Source organism: Neophocaena asiaeorientalis, unplaced genomic scaffold (assembly GCF_003031525.2).
Source record: "Neophocaena asiaeorientalis asiaeorientalis breed wild unplaced genomic scaffold, Neophocaena_asiaeorientalis_V1.1 scaffold240, whole genome shotgun sequence".
NCBI lineage: Eukaryota > Metazoa > Chordata > Mammalia > Artiodactyla > Phocoenidae > Neophocaena > Neophocaena asiaeorientalis.
The window spans coordinates 3,211,412-3,233,693 of record NW_020185331.1 but is presented as its reverse complement, the minus strand read 5'-3'; the positions used below and the strand labels follow the sequence as shown (position 1 = coordinate 3,233,693).

The window sequence follows — 22,282 nt, the reverse complement described above, 5'->3', positions numbered from 1 at the left end:
GAATCTAAGGCACAGTCACATACGTTTTTGAGACAAAGGATTGTACATCAAAATGACATATTGATATTTTACATAAAGTTCACCAAGGATACATGGTCCACGTAAGCACGTACAAAGCGAGCAGCAAGTCGCCACGACCCCCTCCAGAGCTGGGAAAGAACACTATTCTTTTAAGAAGTTACATTGCTAGGGAAAAAATTGATCTTTACTGTAGAGCAGGCACTCCCATCTTTGAGGAGCTCTGGTTAATGTGTAATGTGGATGCACACTGCACGTGAGGGAGGGAGGGAGGAGGTCCAAACAAACACACAGAGAAAATTTTATGTTTAGTTTTTTCTTGTCCTGCCTTAAAATATAAATTTTATTTCATCAGTCCTAGATCAAGGGCTTAATGTGTACAGCATTAGTGATGTCCTTTCAGCTTTCTCTCTTGATGCCTGCCCTCACCACCTGGGGTGTCAGGATCTCATCAGAAAATTATGGGATTTTAGCAGTGGGTGCAAAATCCTGTGGTTTTTACTCTGTGGTACTGCTGAGTTGGTACTGATCTTGGGCCAACTCTCTAGACCATCTGTGGGCCAGACTGGCCTGGCTATAGTTTGTTCACCCAGTATAACCAAGAGTTGATAGCTGTCTTTACTGACAGGTGAGAAAAGCATAGGATTTCCTTGGAAATGTTTGCTGAAGTGCAGGAGGATGCAAGAGGAAAGGTCAATAATGGGTCTATTCATTCATTCAACAAATGTGCCCCCATGCCAGGCTGTGTGCTAGAGGCTGACGATCATCCTGGGGGGGCAGGAACAATGCATCAGCAGGGCTGCGCTCTATCCTAACACCTAACACCTAGCACAGTGGATAAGTGCGTAACAGGCAAAGTCATAAGATTGGAGATACAAAGACTGATGGTAACAGCAATTGCAAGGGGACATGAGGAAGACCCAGGGTTTGGAGCTGAGTTAAGCTACCTGGGGAAAGAACATAAGCAAAAGCAGGAAAGCAGGTGATGAGGGCATACTCGGAAGACAGTAGGCACTGCAGAGGGGCTGCACTGGAGGAGGTCACAATTGGACCTGGTAGGAGTGACTTGAAAACCAGGCAGAAGCATTTGGATTTTACACTCTAGTGCGTGAAATTCCACTGAAACTTTGTTTAAAAAAAAAAACTTTATTGGAGTATAATTTACATACCATAAAATTCATCCATTTGAAGTGTGCAATGCAGTGATTTCTAGTAAATTTACCAAGTTGTGCAACCATCAGCATCACCCAGTTTTAGAACATTCTCATCACTCCAACAAGATCCCTCATGCCCATTTACAGTGAATCTCCTTTTCCACTCCCAGCCCTAGTAAGTCACTATTTTACTTTGTGTCTGTAAGTTTACTTTTGCAGGACATTTCATATAAATGGAATCATACAATAAGAGGGTTTTCTGTGTTGGCTTCTTTCAGTTAGCATGGTGTTTTTGAAGTCCATCCATGTTGTAGCATGTATTAGTATTTTATTCCTTTTATTGCTGAATAATGTTCAATTGTATGGATATACCACATTTTATTTATCCATCAGCTGGTGGACACTTGGGTAGTTTCCACTTTTTGGCTACTACAAATAATGCTGCTACGAATATTCTTGTGTACAAGTCTTTGTTCTCTTGGGTAGGTACCCAGGAGTGGAATTGTTGTGTTGTATGGTAAATTCATAGTTAATTTTTGGGTGGCTGTACTTAATTATTTTTATTTATTTTTTAAAAGCACCACTATTAACATATAATTTGTATACCATAAAATTCATCTGCTTCCCGTTTACAATTCAGTGAATTTTAGTGTATTTACAGAGTTGTACAGTCACCACAATCTAATTTTAGAACACTTCTATCACCCTAAGGAGAAATCTTGTGCCCATTTGTAGTCACTCTGCATTTTCACTCCTAGCCCTAGCCAACCTCTAGTTTACTTTCTGTCTCTCTATGTTTGTGTTTTCTAAACATCTATGAATTGGATCATATAATATGTGATCTTTTGTGTCTCCTTTCACTGATCATAATATTTTTAAGGTTCATCCATCTTATACAATGTATCAGTACTTCACTCCTTTTCATTGTCAAATGATATTCCATTGCATAGATATGCCATATTTTGTTTATCCATTCATTAGTTAATGGATAATTAGATTGCTTCTACTTTTCTATTGTGGATAATACTGCTATGAACATTTACATACTAGTTTTTGTGTGGATATGTGTTTTCATTTCTCTTGGGTAGATACCTAGGAAATTGCTGGATTGTATAGTAAGTATATATTTAAACTTCTAAGAAACTGCAAAACTGTTTTCCAAAGTGGCTGCACCATTTATTTTCCCATCGGCAATATATGAGGTTTCTAGTTTCTCCCTATTCTCGACAACACTTGTTATTGTGTCTTTTTGATTATAGCCATTCTAGTGGATGTGATGTAATATCTCATTGTGTTGTTTTTTTTGGTTTTTTGTTTGTTTGTTTTTTGTGGTATGCGGGCCTCTCACTGTTGTGGCCTCTCCCGTTGTGGAGCACAGGCTCCGGACATGCAGGCTCAGCGGCCATGGCTCACGGGCCCAGCCGCTCCGTGGCATGTGGGATCTTCCTGGACCGGGGCACGAACCCGTGTCGCCTGCATCGGCAGGCGGACTCTCAACCACTGCGCCACCAGGGAAGCCCTCATTGTGGTTTTAAGTTGCATTCCTTAATGACCAATAGTGTTGAACATCTTTAATGTGTTCATTAGTCATTCATATATCTACTTTAGTTGAATAAAATGTCTATTCAAATCTTTTCCCCACTTTTAAATTGGGTTGTTTGTTTTATTACTGGGTTGTAAGAGTTCTTGATTTATTCTGGATATATTGTCAGATACATGATTGGCAACTGTTTTCTCCCAACCTGGGGCTCACCTTTTCATTTTCTCAATGGTATCTGTTGAAGATTTTTGAGGAGAAAAGGGACAAGACAGAGCTGTGCTTCAGAAAGATAGGATGTAGAATGGATCAAAAGGACAGTGTTCTATTTTAATACCCTTTCCTATATTGTAACATAGGGAACAAGGACAGGCCAAGCTTCTCAAAATTCTCCGGGAATCAAAGGGTTATAAGCAGCTATTTATTGAAGCCTGTTTACAGTCCAGTTAATCAGTAAACCAGAATCAGTGAAACTACCCAATCTGAAGAAGTGCAAAAACCTTTCAAAAGGTTTTCATGGATTAGGAGAGGCAGAGAAATGGGGGAGGGGAGATGAGTGCCTATTCCAGAGCTACATAAATAACTTCTGGCTTTGGAAGGACAGTTCTGAACTTTCTTCCCAGGCACTGTCACACTGGTGTTTACTGGCGGGAAACTAGGAAAAGCTGGTTCTTGGCCCTTGGATTTTGACGGGTTACTGGGAGAAGCGGGGCCCATTTTAGTGGGTCTCTGAAAAAGCCCGGCAAGATGTCAGACATGGTCTCAATTTTCCTCCAGCTCCTTCTCTTCAAGTTGGTTGCCCCGGTGACCTTTCGCCACCACCGCTATGATGACCTCGTGCGGACGCTGTACAAGGTGCACAATGAATGCCCTCATGTCACGCGGGTTTACAGCATTGGGCGCAGTGTGAAGGGAAGACACCTCTACGTGCTGGAATTCAGTGACTACCCTGGAATCCACGAGCCCTGTAAGCCCTGAGCATGTGTCTTAAAGTGTGTGTGGGCAGGACCCTTCCCTTACAAATCCAGTAATTGGGGTGGTTTCTGGGGAGGTCCCTGGACCCCTCCACCCATAAAGTATCACCACTTCCTCAGCCTGGACTACGTATTTCCTTGCTTAGCCTACAAACTGGCCCTGCCTCTGGGGAGCTGCAACCCCAGTTCAGGCTCCAGTCTGCTCCTCCTTTTTGGGTTCTGTTTGCTCAAGACCTTAATGGTAAAAGGTGAGTCTTTTTCCCTGCTCCCTTCCCATCCCCCCCGCCTTCCCTCCCATTACCCTTCTTTCTTCCTTGCTGTTACTATTCTGCCTTTCCCTATCCAGTGCCTCTGGAGAAACAATTAGCCCTTCTAGTTCTGCCAGAGTTTAGGGATAGCTCTTTGGGGAATGACGGTGTACTCAGAGTATGGGATCCTGGAGAGAGTTTGAGGTTTGGGGTATTCATTTTATTCATTACATTATTTGTTGTTAGTTTGTTTCTATTATAAAAGCCATCCATGTTTGGATTAAAGTAGAAATTAGATAAGGTAAAAACCTCACCCGTAATCCCACCACTCACAGATGACCATCTCCTTCTAAACTTTCTTCTATGCATGTTTAAGCCACCTCCCCTTACATACACGTCATTTTTTTAATAAAAATGGAATCATACTATATCTGCTTTTCTCATTTCATAGTCTTTGATGAATAGCATGTCTGTAAATATAGATCTGCATTATCATTTTTGGCTGCATAATATTCCATGGTTGCAAGGTTGTATTGAGCAGTTCATTTATTGATGGGCATTTAAGTTGTTTCTACTTTACTGCTTTACTTACAGCAATTGTGACATTCAAGTACGTCAGTTCCTCCTACAAACTGTCAACCTCAGGTCTCTTTTCCTCTCCACTTCCTCACCCTTCCCCCTAGCCCAAATTCCATCACAGCCTAGATGATTGCACCAGGCTCCTGACGTTCTCCTATCGCCTAACAGCCACCACTCTCTAAACCTTTCATTTAAGGCACAGATGCTAGGTGCCCAAATATTGATATAATCCCCTCCCTCCCTTGCTTAGAAACCTTCAGTGACAACCTCACACCCAGTGGATTCTGTCCATGACAGCTTCAAACTTGGAGGCTGGCTCAAGGAAGGCTATGTGATTAGGCGAAGATAAGGGCCTTGCTTTGAAAATGCACTTGCAGAGCAAACCCCCTGCTTTTACTCAGGACGTGTGTTCATTTGTGGAAGCTTGTGGGTGCTAATGGACATAGTAGGCTTAGCCCCTCACTCCATGCCCCTTTCTTGGTGCTCTGTCTACTTTCTAGCATTCAGTGCCTTTCTTGAAGCTTTTCATACTATTATACCTCACCGATCCCTCTTTTCTCTGATGCCCTATCAAAGGTACATCCATTCATTCCTTAATTATTCCACAAGTATTACTGATGATCTACTCAGTGTAAGTAAGCACTTTGGTAGACTCTGAATATAGCACAGAGAATAAAACAAAGACTCTGCCCTCAGGGCCTTAATTCTAGCGAGGTAAGACTGGCAATAAATAGGTAACTAAATAAATATATATTATACCAGATGAAAATAAGTGCTATTGAGAAAAAGAAACCAGGAAGGAGAGATAAGGAGTTGTGGACAATCGTGGGTTGAGTGGGGGAGGGGTGTTGCTTTTTAGGAAAGGCTTCTCCTTCAAGGTGATTTTTGAGTACGTGATTGAGGTGCCATACTGGTTCTGGGGAGGAAAACACCGCACAGAGGCAAGAGCCGGAGCACGCTTGGCATGTGTGAGGAGCAGCGAGGAGGCCCCTGTGGCTCCGGGACAGTGAACCACAGGAAAGCAAGGTCAGAGCAGAGCTGTCAGGGATACTGGGCAGGAGGAGATCACGTGGGGCCTTGCAGGCCTCTGCAAAAATATTGGCTTAGACCAGGGCTCGAACCCGTGTCCCCTGCATTGGCCGGCAGATTCTCAACCACTGCGCCACCAGGGAAGCCCCCGTTGGAGGGTTTTAAGCAGAGGAGTGACATGATCTGACTAAAAATTTTAAAAGATGACTCAGAACAAGAATCAGCAAACTAGAGTCTTGAGGGCCAGCTACCTGTTTTGGTAAATAAAGTTTCACTGAAACACAGTCACACCCATTTGTTTTTGTATCATCTATGTCTGCTTTCACTGGAAGCGTTGAGTAGCTGCAGTGAAGACGATATAGCCCAGGAAGCCCAAAGGATTTACTCTCTGGTCCTTTACAGGAAACGTTTGCCAAACACTGACTCAGGAGAATAGACTTGCATGGCTGGGCAGATGCAAGGAGTTCAAGTAGGAGATTTATTGTAGTAATGCAGGCTTGCGATTGTGGGAGCTTGAACCAAAATGATGACAGTGGTTGTTAGGAGAAGTGGTTGTATTGTATTCTGGATATACGGAAAGTAGAGACAAAAGAATTTTCTATTGAATACCTCCTAAGAGCAAGGGACTATGGTAGGTTCTACAGGGCAGTGGTTCCCAAACTTATGGATTTCACACACACACACACATATATATATGGGAGATCAGAGGGGACTAAAATAGATTTTCCAAATTTTATTTTACTGAACAAGGATGTTGAAGAATACTACCTGCCATCTGCTATCACCATCCTTTCGTAAAATAAAGTATAACTTAACACCAAGAAAAGTGAGAAAGACGTGATAAGATTAAAGAAATACACTAAGAACAAAGAAGGTACATGATAGAAAATCCACCACACAGTCCTTATGGGTTATAGACATTCCTTTGGGAAAGACTGCTGTAGCAGATAAATAACAATGGATTGTATCCTAAAGAAAGTTTAAAATGGCATACATTGCAAAGGCCAGGTCCAGTAAGGAAAATAGGACATGTGCAAAATTAGCCAAAACCCAGAGTAGAAAGTGGTATCATAAAAGGGAAGCTTAATCGCGAGTTCACTCCCAGCAAGGAGATTCCAAGATGGCTTCACAGAGTAAGGAGCATTTGAGCCTAGATGGATGGTGAGGAGAGCATGGAAATGTGAAGATGAAGAGACACAGAATCAGAAAAGTCATGAAGGCAAGAGAGTGCTGGATGGGGGCTTCCCTGGTGGCGCAGTGGTTAAGAATCTGCCTGCCAATGCAGGGGACAGGGATTCGAGCCCTGGTTCGGGAAGATCCCACATGCTGCGGAGCAACCAAGCCCGTGCGCCACAACTACTGAGCCCACGTGCCACAACTTCTGAAGTCTGCGCGCCTAGAGCCTGTGCTCCGCAACAAGAGAAGCCACCGCAATGAGAAGCCCGCTCACTGCAAAGAAGAGTAGCCCCTGCTCGCCACAACTAGAGAAAACCCGCGCACAGCAATGAAGACCCAACACAGCCAAAAATAAATAAATAAAATTAATTAATTTTTTTAAAAAAAGAGTGCTGGGTGGAAGGGCAATCACTTGGCAAGGGCTTTTCTCCTTCCTTTTAAAACAGGGCAAGAATGATTTTTTTAAGTGGTTCTAGAGGCTCCTCTTATGACCTCAGTTCTAACTTCAATTGAACAGTTAACATGGCCAAAGAAAAGACTAAGGAATGAGACATACATAGACTCCTTCCTACCCTGTGCCTCAAGACACAGCATTCTCAGATATGAAGGGGAGATTTTAACCTCATTACCAAGAAAATTAAATTTTCAGCTGGTGCACTTAGGAACTGTTATGCTATAACCTGGAGGACTTTAGGCCAGCAAATCTTGGAAAAGCTATCCTTATCCTGAAAAGATTTGTCTCTGAGAAGCATTAAGCTACCTCAGTGCCACCTGGGCTTTGACCTCCATTATTAATCTGCCAGGTGACCTCAGACAAGTTACTTAACCTCTTCCATACCCGGTACCCTCATCCTGAGACTAATAATGCCTACTTCACAGGTTTTCTGTGAAGATTAGCAATGACATAAATGCCTAGTGCACAGTAGGGTTTTAATCAGTAGTAGACATCATTATCCGTGGCATGAATTTTTGTAGCATTTGTAGTTGCAGTTTGTTCAAAGGGGGCACAGGGATTATTGGAAAAGACCTAACAGAAGCACGAGGTTTTCTTCTATTCATTACTGAAAAAGAGGGAAACGTCCCTTTGCATGGTTAGGAATTAACTGCACTCGTAAGCTTTCCCCCTTTTTCTTTATGTGTGTTTCTCTCACTTGCAGTGGAACCGGAAGTCAAGTATGTGGGGAATATGCACGGCAACGAGGTGCTGGGCCGCGAGCTGCTGCTGCAGCTGTCGGAGTTTCTGTGCGAGGAGTTCCGCAACAGGAACCAGCGCATCGTCCGGCTGGTGGAGGGCACGCGCATTCACATCCTGCCGTCCATGAACCCCGACGGCTATGAGGTGGCCGCTGCCGCCCAGGTACCGAGCCCCAGCGGGAGGCCCTGCAGAGAGCAGAGCCGTCTTAGGGAGTAAGGAAAAGCCGGGAGACCAGGTGTCCTCTCCGTCCCACTGTAAATGCCACGATGTGATAGAGGAAAAGCTGGAGAAATAGAATGAAGTGTGAAGACGGGTTCAGCACTGTAGCACCCTAAGCAGTGAATGGGGGTTCTCTCTGAGTCTCAGTTCCCTCCCTTCCGCGCCTTTCCAGCTGAGTTCTCCATTTCATTGTGAGGATCAGTGAAGCAGTATCAGTGACAACATTTCATCAACTGGAAGGTACTGAACAGGTGTGAAGGGATATTGCAAGACGCCCCTCCTTCCCTGAACTTTTAGCTGCCAACCTTAAATCCTCTTCTTCCTCCCATACTACACTTACATTTGCATTTGGGGGGAAAAGAGAAAGAATGAGCTTTTCTCAGAATTGTGGGGTGGCAGGTTAGTCCTGTTACAGATTCTTCATACTTTATTCCATCTCTGCACAGCTTTTTTCCTCTACTAGTATAGTACTCAGCCTTTGAATTCTTTATTTTAGAGTTACATTGTTCAGGGGACAAATTTTAAGAAGTGTTTATGGGCTTTATTTCCTAACATAAATTCAGAATATCAGCGTGCCTAACTTTGAGTCAGTGATTCTTTTGTGGCTGTGCATCAGAATTGTAGGTGAAGATTTTTGAGATACAGGTTCTCAGGTCCTCTCCCCACCCCAAATCTACTGAATTAGAATTTTCAGTGGGTGAGGGCAGGCATCTGCCTTACACAATGGATATGTTTCTTTAAAAGCTCTATTTAAACCTGGTTTGTTTGGGTTTGTTTTTTTTTTTTGGAGGGGGGTGTAAATGAAAGATTTTTTTTCCATTTAAAAATATGTTTATTGGGGGTAGTCTTAAAATGTTTTTTATGTTTAAGACTAGACTTCACTACTTTACTTTTTTTTTAATTTTGGTTTTATTGTGGTAAGAGCACCTAAGATGAGATCTACCCTCTTAACAAAATTTTAAGTGTACAATACACCATTGTTGATGATAGGGAAAAGGTGGTACAGCTGATCTCCAGAACTTATCTATCCCGTTCAACCAAAACTTTGTACCCCTTCATTAGTAACTTCCCATTTCCCCCTCCTTCCAGCTCCTGGCAATGACCTTCCACGCTCCGATTCCATGAATCTGACCACTCTGTCCCATACAAGTGGAACCACTCAGCATCTCTCCTTGAATGGCCCATCCTGGTTTAAGCCTAGTAGAGGACAGGGCTGAGGGGTGAGGGGAAGCAGGGAGGGTAATGGAGCCAAGATGTCGAGCCAAACACAAATTCGACCCTTGCCATCTTACAGCCTCCTGCTGACATGACTCAACAGATGAAAAAAAAAAACAACAAAAAAACCCAAAAAAACTTTGTTCCCCCCTCCCGCCCCCCACTGGAAATCAGAGAGATGAACATGAACGTGCCTTGAGACTTGAGTTTCCAAAAGAACAGGACAATTTGAAAGTGTTGTAGGGGTGAACCCAGCGTGGCCACTTTCCTTCTAGTGGCCCTTCCCTGTATTGCAGTGGGGAGACTGGAGAAGCCCCTCAGACCTGCCCACATCTTTTGTGCAGTGAAGTGGGGGTGGGAGGAGGTGGAGAAAACCCCTGCCAAATCCTAGAGCTGTGTCTCTGGGGAGCCAGTCACCTCTGCTCACCTGCTATGTACTTGTTCAAAGGGAGCAGATCTTGAACTTGAACCCAAGAGAGGACCCATCGGGTTCTCAGATTCCCAGAGCTACGTGCCGTACCCAGAGGAAACCTGTCTGCATGGCTACACAGGGAAGACCTGCCTGGCCGCCTAAATTTAAAACCACCTGTAGGTAAGGTAGAATAATATGGCTCCACCTCCCAAAGATAGTCAAGTCCTAATCCCTGGAACCTGTGCATATGTTATGTTACATGGCAAAGGGAATTAAGGTTACAGACAAAATTAAAGTTGTTAATCAAGTGACCTTAAAATACCCTGGATTATTTGGGTCGGCCTAGTGTAACCAATCACAAGGGTCCTTTAAATGTGGCAGAGGAAGGCAGAAGGTCACAGGCAAAGAGAGATTTGAAGATGTTCTAGGGAAACAGATTCCTCTAGAGACTTCAGAAGGAACACAGCCCTGCTGACACCTTTAGATCTCGTGAGACCCATTTCAATCTTCTGACGTCCAAAACTGTGAGATCATAAGTTTGTGCAAGGTTAAGCCCTAAGGCTGTGGTAATTTGTTACAGCAGTAATAGGAAGCTAATAACTGAACCCTGTTTATGGGAACTTCTGTTAAAGGAAGTCCTTACTGCCAGCTTAACTAATGACCCGGTGTGAATAGTAAGTCAGCTGATAGGTAAATTAACGTAACTGTTAATATGGACAGTTATGAGATAACGCTGATATGAATCAGCAAGCAATAAAAAGCCCTGGAAGCATAATGAAAATCATTATCTCATAGAAGTGAAAAATCAAACTCCAAATAGAAAAATCATATAAATGTTTTCTACTGGAACAGAATTGATGTAGGAGACTTAAAAGAATGTCAAAAAATGTTTTCAATGAGATCTAAGAATAAAACACGAGCACGATACCACGAAAATAGAGAAATCTGAGAACAATAAAGAGTTTTTAGAAAAATACGAGAGTAGTAGTACATCTGTGAGTTTTTAGCCTCCTAGTGTCCATGCATTCACCCTACTTCCAGTAATGGCCACCAGTTCGGGCTCTCCCCTCTCAGTCCACAGGGCTCTTACAAAAATTATTTATGTAAATATCTATCTCCCCATATATACCATGAATTCCTGGAAAGCTAGCATAATGTCTCGTGATCTCTTTCCCTAGTGTCTTTCAGGGGACTTTGAATAGAGATAGACCTAAATAGATGTGGATTGATTAAATGGATGGATGAATGAATGAATACATGGCCAAATAAAAGATGAAATGTGAAGTGTGAGCAGAGAGGTTAAGGGATCCACGGAGTTGATATTGCTCAGAAAAAAGATAATCAAGGATCCTAAGTAAAAAAATAAGTAAATGGGGGGATGGTTTCCACTTTGGAAAACAGTTTAGCGGTTTCTGAAACAGTTAAATATGGACTTACTTTATGATCCAGCAGTTCTACTACTAGATATTAGAAATGAAAACATGTGTCCACACACAGACTTATACACAAATGTTTGCAGCAGCTTTATCCACAATAGCCAAAAAGTCGAAGCAAACCAAATGTCCATGTACTAGGTTTAATAGTATCCCCTCTGCCCCCTCCAATTCATGTCTACCTGGAACCTATGAATATGACCTTGTTTGGAAATAGGATCTTTGCATATGTAATCAAGTTAAAGTGAAGTCATACTGGATTAGGGGACCTAAGTCAAATATAACTGGTGTCCTTATAAGAAGATAGCAATTTGTACTCAGAGACACAGACATACAGGGGAGAAGACTATGTGAAGATAGAAGTAGAAATTGGAGTGAGGCATCTACAAGCTAAGGGACGCTAAGGACTGTCAGCAACCACCAGAAGCTAGAAGAGTCAAAGAAGGATCCTCCTCTAAAGCCTGTAGAGAGCACGACCCTGCTTGATTTCAGACTTCTAGCCTCCAGAACTGTGAGAGAATACACTTCTGATGTCATAAGCCACCGAGTTTGTGGTAATTTGTTACAGCAATCCCAGGAAACAATACAGTCTATTAACTGGTGAATGGATAAACACAATGTGGTAAATCCATATAATGGAATTATTCAGAAATAAAAGGGAATGAAGTCCTGATACATGCTACAACATGGAGGAACCTCAAAAACATTTTGCCCAGTGAAAAAAGCCAAACATATAATATATGATCCCACTTACTGAAATGTCCAGAAAAGGCAAATCCATAGAGACAGAAAGTGATTACCTAGGGGTGGGGTAAAAATGAGGAGTGACTGTAAATGGGCATGAGGTTTCTCTTCAGGGGGATATAAGTATTCTTAGATTGTGGTAGAAGTTGCACAATTCTGTAAGCATACTAAAATTCTTGAAATTGTACGATTAAAATGGATGAATGTTGTGGTATGTAAGCTATATATATCAATAAAACCGTTTTTAAAAAATAGGGGTTCCCACCCTCCTACACTGTTGGTGGGAATGTAAACTGGTGCAGCCACTATGGAAAACAGTATGGAGGTTCCTTAAAAAACTAAAAGTAGAGCCACCATATGATCCAGTGATCCCACTCCTGGGCATATATCTGGAAAAGATGAAAACTCTAATTTGAAAAGATACATGCACCCAAGTGTTCATAGCAGCACTATTTACAATAGCCAAGACATGGAAACAACCAAAGTGCCCATCAACAGACAATTGGTTTAAGAAGATGTGGTGTAAATATCCAATGGAATATTACTCAGCCATAAAAAATAATGAAATATTGCCATTTGCAGGAACATGGATGGACCTAGAGATTGTCATACTAAGTGAAGTAAGTCAGACAGAAAGACAAATATTGTAAGTGATAAGTGATATCACTTATATGTGAAATCTAAAATAATATACAAATGAATCTTTATATAAAACAGAAACAGACTCAGACATAGAAGACAAACTTATAGTTACCAAAGGGGAAAGGGATGGGGGAGGGATAAATTAGGAGTATGGGATTAACAGATACAAACTACTATACATAAAATAGATAAGCAACAGGATTTACTGTATAGCTTGGGGAACTGTAGTCAATATCTTGTAATAACCTATAATGGAAAATAATCTGAAAAGAATACATATATAACTGAAAAAATTATACTTTCTCGCTGCACATATCTCTGTCATTCTGATTAAATAGACATAAACAATTTTTTTAAAATAGGGGTTCCCATTATCCTGAAACACCCTCCTTTTGTTAGAGCTTCTCCTGGGATCTCTGCCTCCAGCACGTGGTTTATAGGGAAACTTGAACCACACCACTGGGACTTTGGATGAGTTAAAGGAGAAAATGCTACATCGTTTGATAGATCGAGCTAATGTGTAAAAAAAAAAACTATACAGTGTTCTTCAAATAGAGCATTCAGTCTGAAACCTTCATCTTTTATTTCTTCCTTTTCCCACTAGGACAGGGACATTTCTGGGTATCTGGTTGGCAGGAACAATGCAAATGGAGTGGACCTGAACCGCAACTTCCCTGATCTCAATACCTACATCTACTACAATGAGAAGAACGGAGGCCCCAACCACCACTTACCCCTTCCAGACAACTGGAAAAATCAGGTATAAGACAAAATTTGCAAGCAGAAGCAGGTAAATCAGCATCTGGAATTTCTTCCCTGAATCTTCGCCTCTTTGTATTTTTTCCCTCCCTGAGCGTAGAGCCCTTCCCTGAGCACATGATACCTGATGTTAGTGGTGAGAGTGGCAAAAGGGGTGAAAGTGGTATCATACCGCTGCACAGCACTTCGTAATTTTATGGAATTCTTTCTCAGCTAGTGTTTCAGTTGATCATTGTAAATGATCAAGCAGTGTTCAATGCGTCAAGCAGTGTTATCCACCCCCATTTTACAGATAACACTTAATAGAAAAAATCATTTAAACTCACACAGCTAGTAATTGGTGGACTCAAGATTAAAACCCAGGTCTTCTGACTCCTCATCCGACATCCTTTCTACTGCACTACACTGTTGACAGAGAACTGTAGCATTCTAAAGAGAAATCTCTCTGGCATGTGACGAATTGTACGCTTATCAACAACTAGCTAGAGAAAGAGGTTCAGGGAGTCTCACCCTTAGAAGAGAAGTTTTTCTTCTTCTCTTTCTGTATGACCCTTGACTACCTTACCATATTCTCATTTCCCTTACTTTCTCAATCAAAGGATCCCATCTGATGCTCCCAGACCTCTTGCCCCATTGGTAATGCGAATGGTTTCAGCCTGACAGTCGTCCTGTTCCTGGGAATGACTCTTGTCATCCTTGAAGCATCACCACCACCCTGTTTCTTACACTGTGTGGGCTAGTTCTAAACATTCTCTGTGAGTATCTAAACTTAGAGACTGGGGAGAGAAAATTAAAGCAGGTGGAAGGCTTTATATTGGGAGTTTCTAGATGGAATCTTATCAGTTTTTTTCCCCTTGGAATTGAAGCAAAAGTCATGCCGACATGTTTAGATTTTGGATAGCAGCTGTGCTCTTGGCTCAAGGAAATAATACATCAAAAATAACTTTGCACTCGTTGACATATCCAGCCAGAAGGATGTTCTTATTTATTAAACTTGTCTACATAAAATAAGGTAATTGAGCCAGTAACAACTAAACTCCCACTGGCCCTCTGTCTGCATCTTAGAAGGAAAAAAGACAATGAGAAGTCCCTCTTGCTCTTGAGGGGCCAGGAACAGTGAGAGGCTGGCCTCCTTCTGATGGATGGAGGGTTAGGACATGGAGAAAGGACTGCTTTAAAGAATCTGAGCCCTGGTCACAGAGCTGGACTGGTGCCTTTGGGATTATATCCATTCTGATTGGATGAGACTCAACATTATTCATTCAGTCTCCCTTGGAACAGAAAAGATGGAGGCCTTCACATCTGACCCTTGGTCCAGGACGAGCCGTTAACACATTAACACCGCATAACCTCTAAGCACATCCATCTTGAGGGGAGGAAAAACAGTGAAGACTGTAAATTATTTACTTACAAGTCCAGTAGATTCAAGGCTTTCTTTAGAATACTGTCGCTCGCTAGCAATATAAGCTGCAATAGAAATCTGCAGTAGAATGGGTGGAATCTCACTACTTAGCCAAGACTGGCCCATATTGCAGTATGTCTAATTCATGAAATTTGGGTATGACCACAGGAGAACATTCTACATGTCAACAACACAGCAGATGTGTTGGGGGAAGGAGGAGGTTGAAAACCATTGCTGTAAACCAACAATTTTCAGATATATTTACTAGAACCCTAAATTCCTGCAGAGGAGCTCCAGAAGCTACTGGAACAGTGGGTAAATTGGAGGACCCTTTTTTGTTGCCAGAGAGAGGCCAAACTGGGACTCTGCGCTCTCCAATTTATGTTACCCCTCTTCAAACTGCTCTTTCTCTCTCTCTCTCTCTCTCTCTCTTTGATAGACTTCATTTTTGAGCAGTTTTAGGTTCACAGCAAAATTGAGCGGAAAGTACAGGATATTACCATATGTTCCCTGCTTCCCATTATCAACATCTCCCACCAGAGGGGTACATTTATGACAACGATGCACCTACATTGACTTGTCATCATCACCCAAAAGTCCATAGTTTACATTAGGGTTCACTCTTCATGTTGTATATTCTGTGGGTTTTCACAAATGTATCATGACGTGTATCTACCATTTTGCATCATGCACAATCGTTTCACTGCCCTAGATGACCTCTTTTTAGCTATTGAATACTTGGTTTCCATATGAGATTTCATTTTAAACAAGTGTTCCATTCACTTAATTTGTTAAACTATCACACAAAAGATCAAAATTTCCCCATCTGCACTTCTCCTATCTGGTAGGATCCTCTTTGCTTTATTCCGACATGCCATCCTCTCAGGCCACACCCCGACAAACTCATGTAAACAGCCATCTGGCTTCAGTTGCAGCTTCACCGCCAAGCTCTCATCTCTCCTCAGGTGGAACCCGAGACCCAGGCAGTGATCCAGTGGATCCGCTCCTTCAACTTTGTCCTTTCAGCCAATCTCCATGGAGGGGCAGTGGTGGCCAATTACCCATATGACAAGTCCCTTGAGCACCGGGTCCGAGGTTTCCGCCGCACTGCCAATACCCCCACGCCTGATGACACACTTTTTCAGAAGGTATGCAGAATGGCTGCCTGTCCAGCCAGAGGAACTTGGGGCTTAGGCGTGTGACTGAGGTCAAATCAGTAACACAGGACCCTGTTAGGAATGAACGAACAGAAAATGATTGAAAACACCTCCTGCTCGTTAAGAGCTTACAATCTAGTATATTACATTTTGTTTTGAGTGATAAGCCATAAATTCATGAAAAAGTAAATAAATAGGAAAGCTTTTTACAGTACAGTTACCAAAATTTTTAAAAATACTTAAGCTAATGACAAGCAAGAAATATGCCAAAAGCCTAATAGTGCTGGTGGTAAGCTAGAGCATTAAATGTGAATTTGGGGGCTCTAATTTACGGTTTTATGGTAATATGGCTATATTAATGAAAAATAGACCATGCACATGAAAAAGGTTTACATAATAGTTCAAAACAGCAATAGAATAAAATTAACAGATGAGTTACTTTATAGTTAATATTATTAATAATATACAATTAATATAACAATAACATTACTTAGTATCTCAATTTTTTTCTTTTTTTGGGCTGTACCTCGTGGCTTGCAGGATCTTAGTTCCCCGACCAGGGACCGAACCTGGGCCCCAGCCTTGAAAGTGTGGAGTCCTAACCACTGGACTGCCAGGGAATTCCCTTATAATGATAACATTATTAATTCAACAGTTAATGAATTACACAGAGAATAACACCAGTTGTTGCTTTGCAAAGCAAGTATACTATCATATTTTCTTTTCTAGTAATCTCATTTTGTCCACTATTATAAAATAGTAATGAAAGAGAATTATAGAGATTTTGAATATATTCCTCTCTTTCCAACACACATCTCTCACCCCCGATACATAATTCTTTTTGTCACAAAGCCCTGTCTTTCTTGTTTCTTGATTTCTCTTATAAAACTCGGCTGGAAAATGAGGTACACCTCATTGAGGTACACCTAGAAGGGAGCTTATACATTATCGAGTGCTACCCCTCACTTTGCACTTGAAGAAATTTAGGCCCAAGATAGTGGGAAAATCAGAAGATAGGTCTCCTAACTCTAGTCCACTCCACGCACACACACCCCATCTCTCTATTCCTTCTGGTATTTTCTTTCACTAAAGCAAATAATCAGTTGTTATACCTAGTGGGGTTCTTGGCCTCACCCTGCTTCTGAGTATGAGCATTGCCACATGAGTTGGGGATATTCAAGGTCGTTTTCCACCTGCTTTACCTGTAGCTGGCCAAGGTCTACTCCTATGCACATGGATGGATGCACCAAGGTTGGAACTGTGGGGATTACTTCCCAGATGGCATCACCAATGGGGCTTCGTGGTATTCTCTCAGCAAGGGTAAGAAGAGTGCTAAGCACAAGAGTGCTGTAAGCTGAAGTAGAATGGGGTGCGTTTCTCCTTTTAAATTATCATTCTTTTTCACAGAGAAATGACAGGAATGCTATTTTGCATCCAAGTAGAGATCTGAAAAATGGGAAGTCTTAAGTTGGCATTTAACATCATCTTGTGATTCTTTAAAATGGAGGTCTGGACACCTTGTGGTCCGTTAAAACTGGTGGTTTACATAGTGGATTAGGGCATAGGAAGGGAATAATGCAGTCAAGTGGTTAAGAGCATGGGTTCTAAGGGAACACTGGGCTGAAACCAGGCTTGCCCATTCACCAGTTATGTGGCTTCAGGCTAATTACTTAACTTCTCTGTGCTTCAGTTTCCTCATCTGTACTTTAAGAATAATACTACTTGCATTGTAATTTTGATGTAAGTATTAAATAAAGCACATAGAGGATTTGGAAATGCCTGGTTTATAGATGTTAAGGTTTTTCCGTAGTAACATGAGGTATGCCTCACATACCAAAGAAAGAGAGATGCTGGCCTGGACACAAACAGTTCCTCTGATATGTGCTCTCTGTACCCTGCCTAGCCATCTCCCATCAGAAGGGGTTTGCTGTGGACAGTGGCCATTGGTAACATAGCAGAAACCTCCAGCAAGAGGCTTCTCTCTCTATTCCCTGGGCTTTTCCCATCACTGAGGGTCAAGATAGAACCTCTGTTCACAGACCTTCAGTAGATAGGGACCCTAAGGTTAGCGAGGAGGCTGAAGCAGGAAGCCAGGTTCTCTTAGGAATCATGTTGCAGTCTTTCCCCATCTTCTCACATCTGACCTGTCAGAGCCCAGGTAGTAGAAAACTCACTGGAGAGGGCTGAGCTGATGGCTGGTCCTATGGGGAGTGGGCAGGAGGAAGGTGAGGGAGTCATAATGTACTGGGAAGGTGGTAGACTTATCATGGCTGAAAACTCACTTGAACCCAAGGCAAGAAGATTTCTTTTTTTCAAAGACAGATATACATTTATTACCTTTTGTTACGGAAAGTTTAAAAATCACTAAACAAATACGATAATTTTTTTTAAAACACCTTACATTTAATATTCATGTGGAACATCAAGTAGGATTATGTATTACTGGAAGTTTATAAGACTAGGTAACAGATTTAAGAATCATCTTCCTTGTCACTTTACTACATCTACCAATATCTACCAATAGTTTACTGTTAATTTAAGCCAAGGCAAGAAGATTGAACTTTACCTTCTTTAGTTTGCATTAGGAAAGCAATAAGTACCCCCTCCCAAATTTAAAATATAAAATATACTCTTTTGAATTATACCTGTTCCTCCCTTTCCCTTCCCATCCTCTGGGAAAGCATGACCCACTGCCTCCACTGAGAATAATTACCCTAAATTAAAGGGGTGCAATTCCAAGATCATGAAGTTTGTATCAAAATGATAGTATGGTCTCTAGACCAGCATCGTCAGTATCACCTGGAAACTTGTTAGAAATGTAAATGTTCACTGAATACATACTGAATCAGAGCCCTGGGGTTAAGCCCCAGCAATCTGTATTTGGCATGGGGTGTTGGCTGGGAACCTGATCGTACAAATCTGCCACCGCCCTCTTTCCCTTAGGAATGCAAGACTTTAATTACCTCCATACCAACTGTTTTGAGATCACGCTGGAACTGAGTTGTGACAAGTTTCCGCGGCAAGAGGAATTACAGCGCGAGTGGCTGAGTAATCGGGAAGCCCTAATTCAATTCTTGGAACAGGTAAATCCCATTCTTTAACTCTCCTGGTTACAGAAAGGGAAATGTTTTCTGATGGTAGGCAAGGTATTTTGTGTGACTCAGGTCTGACTTTTGCTCTGACTCATTACAATAGATCTCAGCTTCTCTACCAGTGAAATTAATTCATTCAACATTGTTGAGCACAACTATCTGTCAGAGACTGTACTATATGCTCGGGATTAAGAGTAAACAAACAGGGCTTCCCTGGTGGTGCAGTGGTTAAGAATCTGCCTACCAATGCAGGTGACATGGGTTCGAGCCCTGTCCTGGGAAGATCCCACATGCTGCGGAGCAACTAAGCCTGTGCGCCACAACTACTGAGCCTGCGCTCCAGAGCCCACAAGCCACAACTACTGAGCCCCAGTGCTACAACTGCTGAAGCCCGTGCACCTAGAGCCTGTGCTGTGCAACAAGAGAAGCCACCGCAATGAGAAGCCCGCGAACAGTAGCCCCCACTCACCGCAACTAGAGAGAGCCTGCGCGCAGCAAGGAAGACCCAACACAGCCAAAAATAAAAACAAATTAATTAATTAATTTTAAAAAGAAGAGTAAACAAACAACAAATATCTCTGTATATATGCAGCTTATATTCTAGTGAGGAGAGACAGACAATAAAGAAAAAATAAAATAAATTTTATAACATGTTAAATGCAAAATGCTATGAAGAAGGCCTTACAGAGAAAGTGACATTTAAACAGATTTAAAGGAGGTAAGGGGGGCTTCCCTGGTGGCGCAGTGGTTGAGAGTCCGCCTGCCGATGCAGGGGACGCGGGTTCGTGCCCTGGTCTGGGAAGATCCCACATGCCGCGGAGCAGCTGGGCCCGTGAGCCATGGCCACTGAGCCTGTGCATCCGGAGCCTGTGCTCCGCAACGGGAGAGGCCACAACAGTGAGAGGCCGGCGTACCGCAAAAGAAAAAAAAGGAGGTAAGGGAGTAAACCACAAAGATATCTAGGGGAAAAGGGGCTCCCTGATGAAGTCACAATTGCAAATTCAAGGCCAACAACAAGTAGATGAAAAGATGCTCAAAATCCTGAGGGAAATGTAAATCAAAGCCACAGTGAAATACCACCTCACACTCATTAGGATGGCTGCTATAAGAAAAACAAATTTACAAGCAATGACAGAAAATAGCAAGTGTTGGCAAGGATGTGGAGAAATTGGAACCCTGGTGCAGTGTTGGTGGGAATGTAAAATGGTGTAGCCACTATGAAAAACAGTGTGGTGGTTCCTGAAAAAATTAAAAATAGAGCTGCCATATGATCCTGCAAAACTGCTTCTGGGTATATATTCAGAAGATCTGAAAGCATGATCTCAAAGCGATATTTGTATATGCATGTCCATAGCAGCATTGTTCACAGTAGCCAAAAGGTGAAAGCAACCCAAGTGTCCATTGATGGATGAAGGGATAAACAAAATGTGGTATAGATACACAATGGGCATACAGCCTTAAAAAAGAAGGAAATTCTGTCATATGTTACAACATGGATGAACCTTGAGGACATTATGCTAGGTGAAATAAGCCAGTCCCCCAAAAAACAAATACGGTATAATTTTATTTATATGAGATATCAAGAGTAGTCAAATTCATAGAGATAGAAAGTAGATTAGTGACATGATTTGACTTAGATTTTAACAGGATCACTCTGACTGCTCTATTGAGATTATTGGGGATCGGGATGAGACCAGAGAGACCAGTCAAGGGTCTATCACCATAATCTTTGTGAAGATCAAGTGCAGAAACACATGGGAAAGGGCTTCGTGGACTCTCAAACACAGCACAAAGGTTTTATGAGCATAACTATACACTATAAACTTTCCTACAGGTACACCAAGGCATCAAGGGAATGGTGCGGGATGAGAATTATAATAATCTTGCGGACGCTGTCATTTCTGTCAGTGGGATTAACCATGATGTCACTTCAGGTAGGTGGCCACTGCTTAGTGGGGTGAGAAGGAAGCTTTCACTCCCTCACCGTCTTCAGCCTAATCAGGAGGCCAACTTGTAAGCCATTGAGACCAGCAGGGACATCAAGGACACGGGGGGTGGTAGATTGGAGGAAGGAAGGATAACAGGATTGAGGACAGGAATTAAGAGGCAAGGGCCAGGAAGATGTAAATGTGACATCTCTCTCAGCATTCAGGAGTCACTGCCTCATACAGCTTTGTTAGGGATGTTTCCTGGGTTTGAGGTTATTAATAGCTCACATACTGGTGTGGAATGGGCTAGAAAAAAAAAAGACTGTAAAACTGATGTTTAGTCTTATCCCTGAGCCAGGCATTTCTCTACACCTCCGTTCAGGGAAAAGTTAGTAAAAGGCATTCCATAGGCTCGCTGCAGGGCAAGATTGATGGTGGGGGCAGATCTCGGAGCCAACTTGGAACCTTCTAGAATGGTACAGAATATCTCACGGCACAATGGTGTTGCCAACTGCCCCAGCCCAATTTGATCAGGTTTGGGGTTGTTTGTTTGGTTTTTAATGTAGAGCAGTAGCTCCCAGTGGTTAGGAGCAGGTGAGATTTGCCTCCCTCCCCCAGGCTTGATACCAGCATGCTCAGCCACATTTCACCGTGCAGGCTTTACCAAGCAGGCATCTTACAGCTCAGACAGTCTGTTTAAACTAGATGAATCTCAGCTTTAAGGTGATAACTTATATTCTTTAAGGTGATCCCAACACGTCTTACATGAACAGTTCATTCAAGGCAAAGGCAACAACATTCTAAAGGCAGAATTCTGTAGCCCCACAGTCAAGCATCAGACACCAGAATCCTCCAGCCCAGTGACTGGAGCCAGGACTGTATAGGGAACCAACCTTTGGAATCCGTAAGAGCTTCAGGGCCTGCTAGATTCTTTATTTTAAATTAAATAATTAATTTATTATTATTATTTTTTGGCTGCATAGGGTCTTCCTTGCTGTGCGCGGGCTTTCTCTAGTTGCGGCGAGCAGTGGCTACTCTTCGTTGTGGTGCGTGAACTTCTCACTGTGCTGGCTTCTCTTTGTTGCAGAGCACGGGCTCCATGCGGGCTGCAGTAGTTCTGGCATGCGGGCTCAGTAGTTGTGGCTCACGAGGTTAGTTGCTCCGTGGCATGTGGGATCTTCCTGGACTAGGGCTCAAACCCATGTCCCCTGCATTGGCAGGCAGATTCTTAACCACTGCGCCACCAGGGAAGTCCCATAGATTCTTTTTTGTTTTTGAATTTTATATTATTTATTTTTTTATACAGCAGGTTCTTATTAGTCATCAATTTTATACATATTAGTATATACATGTCAATCCCAATCTCTCA

The 22,282-nt window shown here is 42.3% G+C and overlaps 1 protein-coding gene across 1 annotated transcript in view; it reads left to right on the top strand.

The window, feature by feature from the left end:
* Nucleotides 1-3,456: 3,456 nt before the first annotated feature.
* The window catches only part of CPN1 (carboxypeptidase N subunit 1), a 24,416-nt gene continuing 5,590 nt past the window's right edge, over nucleotides 3,457-22,282 (top strand). Inside the window, exons 1-7 of the mRNA XM_024734990.1 lie at nucleotides 3,457-3,676; nucleotides 7,873-8,072; nucleotides 13,180-13,335; nucleotides 15,702-15,884; nucleotides 17,102-17,213; nucleotides 18,837-18,976; nucleotides 20,820-20,919. Of these exons, the coding sequence (XP_024590758.1) occupies nucleotides 3,457-3,676; nucleotides 7,873-8,072; nucleotides 13,180-13,335; nucleotides 15,702-15,884; nucleotides 17,102-17,213; nucleotides 18,837-18,976; nucleotides 20,820-20,919 (1,111 nt within the window). The remainder of the gene's footprint in view (nucleotides 3,677-7,872; nucleotides 8,073-13,179; nucleotides 13,336-15,701; nucleotides 15,885-17,101; nucleotides 17,214-18,836; nucleotides 18,977-20,819; nucleotides 20,920-22,282) is intronic.